The 12,109-nt window shown below is 31.6% G+C and overlaps 1 protein-coding gene across 2 annotated transcripts in view; it reads right to left on the bottom strand.

The window, feature by feature from the left end:
* Positions 1-12,109, bottom strand: part of LOC127065688 (protein O-mannosyl-transferase TMTC1-like) — a 151,592-nt gene that overhangs the window by 70,944 nt on the left and 68,539 nt on the right. For both annotated transcript variants that reach the window (XM_050998418.1, XM_050998419.1), the window contains exon 3: positions 3,436-3,509. In XM_050998418.1, the coding sequence (XP_050854375.1) occupies positions 3,436-3,509 (74 nt within the window). The remainder of the gene's footprint in view (positions 1-3,435; positions 3,510-12,109) is intronic.

The following is a 12,109-nucleotide window of genomic DNA, read 5'->3' as shown; positions in this document are numbered from 1 at the left end:
TCAACGAACAGAAGCATCTACAAAACTATTCAATTATGAATTCTCTTTTTATATTCTCCTATTTTCTTTTTTTGAACATTTTGCATTCGAGTAGACTACCGCTTCGTTTCGAATAGCTTCGAAAAGTAAGATAAAGAACAATCATACATTTTCTCACAAGAACTTATAATTAAATATTTCGAATAGTCCAATTAAATGCTGAGCTCTATAGATCTATATTTAGATGCTCGTTAATATCTTTTGTATGCTTCATCCTTACTTCGAACAAGTTTCCACAACGAATGAATTATTATTAAAGAAGTTGGTAGAAACTTGACATTCCGTTAAAATAGTTTCGAACGATTTTTTCCTGTTCAAAAAAGAGAAAGAGAGCGAGAAAGTCGAAGAAAGAAACTGGAGGAAGAGAAATGCCAGTCTTCAGAAGTTGTCGAGGAGTGAATGACCTACTACGAAACTTACGCTTCAATTTATTTCAAGTACCGTTAAAATATTTTTATTTCAGTATTAAGCCGTACATATGTTTCCATTGAAACTTTTCCTCAAGTGAAAAATGCGCTAATGATTATTTTCTCTTTTTTTTGTTTCTCCTTAAATTTCTTTAAGATAAGACCGCTTACGAGAAAATAAAAATACCGATGTTGATAAATAATCTTCACCGATCTTCTTTTCTCAGAATTCGATAGATGTGTTGGTATACATGCTCCTCGAGTACTCTACGTACATAAATCAACGCCGAGAGGTAGATCCGTTACAAGATGTCATTCGGGATTTCGGTGGTGAGAGATAGAGGGTTCAGGAGGCATGGGTAAAAGGTTGAAGAGTGGAATGACGTGAAACAAGAGTACTTGACCGAATAGACTTGAATATATATACCATTTCAGGACGAAAAGAGCATATTATACTTATTAAGCTTTATAATAAGATGCTTCTTCGATATGAACCGTAAAATTAATCTCAACAAAGTTTCGATTTCAAATAACTCGTTTTTGTTCTTTTCTGTTAAAAAAAAAGTACAAATTTTTGTAATATAACAATATAAAAATAAATTTTTTTAATTATCAAAAAACTTTCATGAAAATTTCATTTAAAATTTTCACAAGAATTAATCTTCATTTTGATTAAAAAATATTAAATCACACTATCATTTATTTAGGAATATCGTTTCTCAAAGACATTCATGGACTACTTATAGAACAAGAGAGTTGTCTTTTAATAACAGAAATTTAATCGTAATAAACCCTTCGCTGTGAACGTTGCTACCTTCGCATAAACTTCGTTTAGTTGATAGATTCAATGAAGCTACAAATTAATGATGCACTTGCAATTTACTTAACAATGCCCCTTTAACGCGTTCGAAGGAGTTCCTTTTTCGGACTTGTAATGAGATCGAACCAACTTTCAATACAATTATTAAGAAGTAACGACATCGAGAGCTTGCTTCAAAACGTTGATTCTCACGTTCACTGTCAGACTTTTATTCGTTGTATAATGAACTTTTTAATATTAATTGAACGAAAGTAGAAATCTTTATAAGAAATTTAAAAGATGTAGATGTTTAATTTTACAATAAAAACTTTTTCGATCTATGTCCGTTTTATATTTTTTAATTAAATCCATACTTATATTTCTTTCACTAGACAAAAAATATAATTATATGTCTTACAATTAATTCATATAAAATTGTGGCACTTATCAGATAGAAAAAAAAAGAAAATGAAAAGGAACAATATGAGGGTTATTTGTTGTGGCAAGAAAAAAAAAAGAAAGAAATGGAAAAAAAGGAGGAAATGGAATAAGGTGAAAATATATGACACTATGAAAACATAGGTTTAATAACGTAGACAGATAGAAACTATACATACATTCCATCGTTGAATACAAGAATAAACAGGAACAATGAAAAAAGTAGAACACTGCACGTAGTCGTGTTCCTCGTTTGCTCTTTCATATATATACCCGTGATTCATTACTTAAAATGATGACGGTTGACCTATTAACCTTCTTCTTTTTTTGTTTTTGTCGCACTCTTTGATTCCTTCATCATTCTTTTTTTTATTTTCTATTCGATCATACTTTATTTCATTTCCCTCTTGACATGTTAATTTCTAAATGTATATATTTCTTCGAGTTAAACTATCAATAATAATTGCAAGTGGTCATTACGATATTCAGTACAATAACGAATGATTAAATGAAATCAATAAATTAAATTCGATATACGTGCATAGGACGAGATCGGAAATAAATGTAAATATTAACTCGTTTGTTCTGCATCTTCATTTACGAAAAATATTTTACAAAATAGTATCTCAAAATCGAACCTACAAAATGTTGTGGTATTTAGCGTCACTTAAAAATTAATTAATCTTTCATGAAATAATGAACAAACTACGTAATTTCTATCATAGTTCCATTCTCCATTCATTATTATCGTTTGCAAATTTTAAATTAGTATTGTATCCGATGTTTGCTTGAATTTTTAGAAAAGTATGCCAAGAATAGCAGAATTAAAGTAGAACAATAGTTTAAAACAAATAGTTTAAAGGAAATTTATTTATTCACTTCGATGATGAAACGATACAATCGCTTTAATTTTTCATCTCTCATGTAGTATAAAGAAACAAATAAAAATTCGGACTGCTATTTTTGTGTAATTTTTTTTATTCCATTTAACGTTTTTCAATGTCACTTCGTTATTCGTAAGGTCGACGACAAACGTGCGCGCGCACGCGATGCTTTCTATAAAGCATTTACGAACAAACTGATACCTTCGTTTTTCTTTCTTTCTTTTTCCCTCTCTCTTTCTCTCTCTTTCTCTTTCTCTCTTTGGGAATATTGCGAACGTTTACAAAGAAATGCATAGAATTTTTTAACGCAAAAGCTTAGGAAAAAAGTGGGTCGTCTTGCATACAATATGAAGCAGACAAAATGTGAGTAAAATTCCAAAAGATGTCTCGTTTTAGTTTCCTGCCATAATGATTTCTCAGACGAAAAACCTAGTTTCTCTTAACATTCAGATACGATGGATTTACTGTTTCAGGTCGCGCAATATTCAAAAGACGTCCCAAATGTATCCAATATTGGCGAAATACAGATGAAGTCTTGACATTTACAAGCCGCATTACTTATCTTTTTCATCCTTATTATATAATTTCTTACACTGAATAGAATACTAAAAATTTATCATAGATTTATATAATGTAGAAAACAAATACATTTAAAATATTTCTTTCATTTCTGTACAATTTATTTTGAATAAATAATTGTCTTATTTTTTATCAATATACGACATTAAATATGTAATTACATCGAAATTTGTTTATTGATGACACTTGTTACATCGATATTTCAAAAAGTCCATCGATGTTACGCATTATCTATAAAATGGAAGATCGATGACCCGAAAAAATTGATGTCAAAATAAGTTAGACTCACCCATGATAAGCCAGGAAGGAGAGTAGGAAAAAGATGCAGGCGAGAACATCCGCTCTTCCGACGATGCCAGTCACCTAAAATAAAAAGAAAAGCAAAAATCTTGAAACGTAATATCGTAAATGGCATCCGATTTATCGATTTTTCTTACATCATTTCTTTCTACTATCAATGAGGTTTTTTACATCTTTCTTAATAATCTATAAATGATTATATATTAAATATTTGTGAACAAGGCATTAATATCATAAATATTATTTCAATTGCTTCTTATTTCGAAATTTTTAAATAATTCATGTTTAACAGCAATACATTTAGATATTTATTATAATCATAGAAATTTAAATACGTTAATTTTAATCTTGCCATCGTATCAATTATGACGAGTACGAGAAAATTTACATTACACGTCAGAAATTAAACGAGTCTCAACGTTTTCCGAAAAAAAAAGAAATGAAAAATAAGGAGGATATTAAAAACGAAAGAGAAAAATCAGAAAGAGAAAGAAAATAAAAGAGTGTCCTTAGTACAAAGCTTATCAGCGAAAGCATCGTCAGTGAATAATCGTGATTCCGAAGGATTTCGGAGAACTACCGCCGGAAGTTGGACTTCCTTCCTTCCTCCCTTCCTTTCTTCCTTTCTTTCTTTCTTTCTTCCTTCCTTCCTTCCTTCCTTCCTTCCTTCCTTCCTTCCTTCCTTCCGTTCTTCCTTTTCTTTTACTCCCTCTTTTACTCCTATCCAATTGAAGTACCAGGTGCACTTCGAAAATTTACGGAGCCCGTCTATCACGATAGAGTATCCCGACTTGCCATTCCTAACGAATTAATTCCGCGGGTTGGTTCCTATATAACGCGAGAAAACGAAGCTAAAAGAGGGAAAAAGACGAAGTCAAAGAAACTAAGATAGAAAGGATCGAGTTAAAAAAAAAAGAATTAGGGAATGTGTAAAAAAGGTGAGAAATCAAGGGATTTACTTGAATCTACCTTATCACGGTGCGAAATTATAGTCTTTCCTTTATTACCTTCCTAAACAGATACATCGAATAAATTTTCAACAGTTCTTTTCTCTTCTTCCTAGTTGAAAAATAGCATTTGAAAAAGAAACTCTTTAAATGCACGATGTACTTGAAAACGAAAACTAATTTATACTTTTGAACGTAATACAATGTCGTTTTATTTCATATTATCAGGTAATCGTTTTTAAATTTCGTCTACGAATTCGTTTATATTTTAATAATTAGTTCATCTATAAACATAATCCATTACGGATAGATATTAACATTATCGTTAAATTGGAAACTGTAATTACTGATACGAGAGACAGTGATGAATATTCACTTTCAATCGGGCAAGGGGCACGTCGAGAAGTAATTAATCAAAGAGTTACAACGACGTGACGACAAAAGTGAGTCATGTATTTACGCACTCGAAGAAAAGACTAAGACGTCGAATCATAACTCACGTTCCTATTATTTGCAAGTTTAGATCTTATTAATATATCTACGATTCATATATATTTACAGGATATCCCATTTAAAGTTCTGCACGTAATTATTTCCCAAAATAAAATGAACAATGAAATGAAACAAATTATTTATATTATCAATTGATTTATCTAATCTCGTGGGTTATAAAAAGTTGGTAGAAATCACGCACGAAAGATAATATTTTATCAATGTCAAGATGGATAAAAACAGATCACGGAGTATTTTATCGAAGGTCCAAGAGCCATGATCGAGGGTCCTACTTAAGATAACAGAGATTATCCTTACTACCTTGTGATAAATTTCTTATGTACCCTCAGATATATTGGGAAGGATAACTGACAATTTTCCAAAATATCAAAGATTATTCCAACCGACCGTAATGTGGGAAAGATTTATATCGAAACTTGTTTATAAAGTGCATGGAATAGTCTCAAATATCAACAGTTTAATCGCTCTATCTATTTTTTATAAAATATCATATAAATTGTTTACCTATTATTACAATCGTACATTTTATGTATTTTACGTATTTACAATATTGATTGCACGTATATTTACGACGATAAAAGAGATGGTAACTAGAGTAAAATGGAATAATACCTAATATATAATAATATCATTTTAGTGTACCAAACGTAATACATTTCTGAATCTTTAAAATGAAATATTAAATTTTTCTTTCTATAAAATTAACAGAAAAAATATATTTGTTGAAAAAGGAAAGAATATTTCATAAAATTCTTTGAAATATTTAATTGTATATTGAAATTATTCCCCGAGAAGTATACCATTAACTCGATAAATCAAGCCGAACTTTTTACTAAATTGTATGAAACTAGATCACGTTTTCCGACGAAGATTCATGTTCGTCGATATAAAAGGTCCTCGCTTTTCTTTACCTCGTAAGAAAGGTTGGAAGGATAACCATCGAGAGAAGCGTGCGTTCGGCCAACTCGTTGCTAGTTTGCTCCAGTTACTGTACTTAGCTCTAACTCCATTACCATCTCACTCGTTCGAGAGTTCTAATTGATTATATGGAGCGGTAGTTCCCTTAGAGTTCGCTCGTTACTTGGAGGCTGCTCATCCACCCTTCTTATTTTATCTCTTCTTACCCTCGACTTCTTCTCCCTTCTTCTCTTTCTACGCCGACCATCGTATCTTTTACTTGGAGGAGTTATATTTACGAGTTACGTTACGAATAAACGACGATAGTATAGAAAAGATACTTGGAGCCTAAATAAGTATAATAGCTCGAGAGTAATCGACTAACTTTTTCTTTACGAACGTTTCTTTCTTTCTTTTTCTTTTTTTTTTGCTCCTTTTTAGAATCAAATAAATAACTTTTTCAATTTACACCCATTAAAAATCTATTTTTCTGATATAAATAAAAATTACTTGAATATTTTGTAATCGTCAAATACAGCTACCTTTTTATATTCGTATTTACAATTAAAAATATACAAAAATATAGATACAAAATCTACTGTGGATAAAATGCCCTTTTCGGTTGGAAACACACATTTCACGTATTCACACGCACATGGTTCCTAAAAGTTTTGGTATAATTTCATCTCTTTTTTACGGCGAGTGCACCGTTTAATTGCCTTCCAACGTTTAATTCTAATATTTTTACTCGGTAACTGGGGTTGCATCCAACGGTGACTGATTTTCCATTGATAAACTTGTTCCTTCTTGTATTAAAGTAATCAAGAATCAAGTATTCAAGGATGAATATGTGTTAAAGATCTCTTGTAATATCTCGGAGTAAATAAATATATTTTATCTGTACAAATATAATACAAAGAAAAAGAAGGGATCACGTTGATAAAATAGAATATAGAGATGAAAAATTTATTGGGAGGAAACAAAACGAGAGAGGAAAAATTCGAAATAGGAAATCGAACAAGCCTTATCATCGTGAGCTGTCATTCTTTCTTCTGTTTTTGCTCTAACAATATCTGACAACGACATTTCGTATGATTAAAGAGCTATTATTCACCTAGGTAACCCTCATCGATCAATGAACCTCTATCATATACGTATGCAATACATGTTTCGGATTACATCGAGAAGTCGCGAGAAAAATTCTTTAATATTATAAAAATCCGATAATGGTGATCAACCTCCACGGATTAATACCCAAGATTATTATATATTTTCGTTTGCAGATATTTTCTTCTCTTTATCTACAAACAAATATATTATAATATAAACGAGATTTTTAAATAACGGAACACAATAGCTTGTAATTACAGTGGGTGACAGAATATAAATAATGTTAAAAATGAAAAATGTTTAAAATTGAAAAAAGTGTTTGTTGTTAAATTTTATCTTTCTCCTTTGTGTTCGTAATACAGATACGTCAATATACTATTGGAAAATAGAACATATATCTCGTCTATGTGTTTCTTTATAATCGTAGATAAGAAATCTTTCGCACGGATAAAAGATCGACGCGTATATCGTTTCGCAAGGTACTCCCAGATCTTCCTTTTCATTCTTTTGTATGCATTAAAGCGAGAGTATAACGATCAAGTACATAAAATAGAGGATAGATCATGAGGATGAAATATATCAGCTCTAGGGCTTGCATTATCTTTCACGTATAAAAATAAATTGATGACGAGTAATACTCGTTTATAAAAATATAAATTCTTTCTGTAACGTTAAGAATTTCGATTATAATCATACGAAAATCAACGGGAAGAATGAAAATAAAAAAATAGTTACGATAACAAAGAAAATAAAAGCAATATTCAAGAATTAAAATTTATATCGGATAGCACGATGCTTTCAGCGAGTCTTCAGTATAGATCTCTTTTACGTTGTAGGGCTTAAAAGGTTTAAAGGCGTAATCCGAATAGAGTGGGACAGTGGACTCGTTTGATTTAATTAATGTACAACGAGTGTACGTGATCGCATCCTTTGCGTAAAGATAAGAGAACATTACATGTATAATTATAAAATAGTGAATATAAAGAGAATGTTAGTTCCATTGATAAGATATCAATTACACTGTCATTATATTTTAGTACAGTACTAGTTTGAGATATCGCTAACTTTAGACCTGAAACTGAATTATTCGTAGAAAATGAAATTATATTAATATAGTCAGAGAAAAATCTGATTATGTAAATCATGATGTAACTGATTTTTGTTATTAATCGATTAATTTGGCAAAATATATTCCATTCAAATATCTTACATTCGTCTCACGAAATTGTTTTTTTTTTTTGTAAAGAAATTCAATGTTTTAGAACTCTAATATTACAAGAGACTTTATTATAGTACATTTTAGATAGGAAGCATTAGAAAACGATGTCGTTAACTTTTCTTTGTATTCGTTCTATGAGAAAGTAATGACAGTCACGAGAACCGATGGTAAAATGTATGAAGAAAGAAAAGAATAAAAAGAGATAAAAAGATATATATATATATATATATATATATATATATATATATATATAATAAGAAAGGAAAAGCACAAGAAATGGGCGATAAAGTATCTTGCCAAAAATCTTTAATGTTACAGGCGGCTTATTTAAGAACATTAAATCTCACATAAGACTGTCACAATTTGGAAAATGCTACTATTTTCTATTCTTGATTTCTTATTTACTTTCGTTTCCAACTGTATCCTGACAACGACGTCGTTAACCTCGTCTAAAACTCGTCTCGGTGGTTGGCAACAGGAAAGGGTAACGGAGTGTAAACGCTGGAAACGAAAAGAACGACTAGGTATTTTGTTTCTCTTCTCGTTTCTTTTGCTTCTCATTTTTGCTATTCGTTTTCTCTTTACTTATTACGATGAAGTTCATAAAAGTCTGATAACTTTTTCTTTAAATTCTCGAAAGAGAAAATACGACTATTAGTCGAACGAAGAAAATCTTACATTTCTAAATACAGCTCGCATGCAACGTTCTTACCGAAAGTATTCTCTTTAATTATCGAATTTACTTCTCGATATCGCAACCTCAAAGTGTTAAATTGAATTCTCTTCAATAGCGGTCGGTATCGTGCACTTGGCTACACTTAATAAGTTTTCATTAAGAGTAAGTACATAATCGCTTTTCACCAAAGTTCGATTTTATTTTCTTTAACTATTTAATGTTATCCTATAATTATAAAAATAGTTACTCTCTATTCAATCACTTCTTCCTTTTTAAATACCGTAGGACTCGCGATAAAACGTATATATTGAACCTTGACGTTAAGATTATTTTTCGTATTAACGTTAAGAACACAAACTGTGAAGATTTGGACATACGATATCGATTATCCGTGATTGCAAATATTTATTATGTACTATGTCTACCGATCGAATTGTAGCCGAGGTGAACAGGAAGGGAATCTCTTCGCGATAGCCTTCGATCTGTTACTAATACTATTACAGGAAGGAGGTAAAGGAGAGAATTCGCAATGTACGTTCATAGACGGCGTTACCACGCTATCATCGACGGCATCCACAAAGCGGTTCGAGCACGCACGGACGGTTCTGGTTTCTCGAAGGAGAACCTAATAACCAGAGAACGTCGTGTTCGAAGTTCCTTTCCTTTCTCCTAGGAAGAAGGTCCAAGTCCACGTCTCAAGCCAACAGCCAATCCGATCGCGAGTTTCTACACCCTCGACCCTTTCATCTCCTTCTCTCTCTCTCTCTCTCTCTCTTTTCTCTTGAAAGTTTCTCGTTCCGTAGAGCGGCAATATCCTTTAATGAAATGTCTAATCGGCCGTACGAGACAACCACATCACCATCATTCCCAATACTATCAAAAGATTTTTCTCCGTTTGTCCACAATTACCGTTTTATTTCCCCTTTTTCTCAATATTCTTCCTTTCTATCGACGTTCAAAGATTTATTTATATATTAAGAACAAGTTGTCGATGTGGCGAGAAAGGAACGATCGTTATTAAAGAAATATTATAATAACGTTACTTTTGGAAACACGAATGTATAACATCAATCATTTATTAATTACTTATTTAATTAATGAGTAATGTGTTTCGTCAATCTGATGCGACTATATTTCATTTTTCTTTTAAGTTTTAAGAAAGATATATAAATATTATATTTTCTATTTATCACTCATTTGTTCTTTATGATTATCACGAATTATTCACTTCATGTTTTCAAAGAAATCATCAATAGCAAAATACTAGCGATTGTTATACAACAATCTATACCATAAGCATTATCATTCTATTCGAATATCTGGACCATATCGCATCTCTGAAAAAGTTTCGTAACATTTAAAGACTCTGCTCTTAGAAAACGTCGAAGAAAAGAATAAACATTGCTACATAAATATATGATATAGCGATAGCTAGGATGTATATACATACGTACGTATATAAGTACACATATACGAAAAAGTAAGGCTTTCGATAAGAAACGAAGAAGGAAAGTTCGGTTGCCTGCAAGCCGCCTTTAAAAGAAGAAACGTCGGAAGGAGCTCTGAGAAAAAAAGAAAGAAAAATATAGAAGCATGGATAGTGGAATAGGATGGAACGAGGAATGGAAGATGTGGGAGAGAAAGGTCGAACGAAGTAAACACTCCTTGAGCCAAAGCCCTTTTCCTAGGGGAGCTGGCAAGCCTCTTTTCTTGCAACTTGCATAAAACCGTTTTCCAGTTTCAGCCAGGCCGAATTCGATGGACTTTCCTTTTACAAACAACTAATGTCGTGGTCTGAAAACTCGGGCTCGCGTTTTAAATTATACCGTATATGTACACTACAGTTTCACAACGCCCTCTTATCGAATTACATTGGATTTGTTGTTACTTTGCCAAAATCGCAAATACTTTTATAGCGAGAACACGAGATAAATTTGCCAATTTCACTTCTAACCACTCGTACGTTCGATATCGGAAACGATAAATTACGAAACTCGTAATACAATAAGATTATTTTCACTGAATACTTCATTGATTTCACTAAACCTGAATACGAAGGAAATTAAAAATGTATATGCTGTGAAAACGTTTCGAGTTCCTTCCTTTAAAAGTATCTCGATGAGTATTGAAAGAAGAAAAGAAAAATCGATTTCCAACACTCATAGAAACGTCTCTTTCAAGCAGCGATATAGAATAGACAAGATTACGAAAGTTAGGACCATCTTTCCACGGCATTGATAAAGGGCCTGCCTTCAGGATCGATAACAAAACACCAAGAATTCTTATGGAAAAAAGGGAAGAGATTATCTTTCTCTTTTTATTTCTCTTTCCTACTCGTTTCAAGTCCAAATACTGAATTCATGAGACGAGCAAGTGACGCATTCCAACAGATCAAACGTTTGCGCACTATCGAGATAGTCGACTGAGTTACGTTACTTTTCCCTCCGTTTTCAACGCTTTTCAAAGCTTTCTCCCATTTCGCAGCACCATCATATGTTGTTCTCTCTCTCTCTCTCTCTCCCTCTATCCATTTATCTATCTCCTTTCTCCTTTTTTATCTTTCTCTCTCTCTTTCTCTTTTTGGAGTTACATTATTATTTGTATTCCACAAAATTCGCTTATACATTTTATCTTTCCATAAGTAAAAAATAGATTTTTTTCTTTGTGTTCTAGGCAATTTGCTTTTATATTTGATTTTTATATTTCAAAAGATCTAGCCTGAGTAATATGATACACCTATTTCGAAGAAATAAAAGAAGTCGAAATAACATGAATGATTACATTTTAATAGCGAATAATTATTAAATACTTATCAGGTAATTGGAATGTATTATAGTGAACAATATTTTGCAAGACAATTTAAAAAGGAAAAGAAAAACGAGATCGTTCTTTAACAGTAATCGACAATTTCATTGTGGAAACGAATTCTGTCGTTCCGTAGCACCGTATACATTTGAATCCAAATAACGTTCGGTTACTACAATTTGAGGTTCTTTTCAGCCGTCATTGCTAAAAAAAAAGTTTGTTTGAGAATACTTTTCTCTTTTTCAATTATCGTGCACACCTGCGTTCCGTATAACTCTCCCTTTTATTCTACACTTTCCGCCTCTTTTCTTTTACGTCAATGTAAAATATTCGATTTTATAGTACATCGAATATTCAAATACTTACGAACTCTTTCATATTACTTGATTATATTTCTTGCCTATTTACTTTCTGTTTACGCATTTCTATTAATATCGAAGTTGACGTTTAAGTGATCGTTTAATTATATATATATTATAGATCGTAAATACGATAA

This window comes from Vespula vulgaris, chromosome 8, assembly GCF_905475345.1.
Source record: "Vespula vulgaris chromosome 8, iyVesVulg1.1, whole genome shotgun sequence".
In the NCBI taxonomy this organism is placed as follows: Eukaryota; Metazoa; Arthropoda; class Insecta; order Hymenoptera; family Vespidae; genus Vespula; species Vespula vulgaris.
This window is presented reverse-complemented; position numbering and strand designations above follow the sequence as displayed.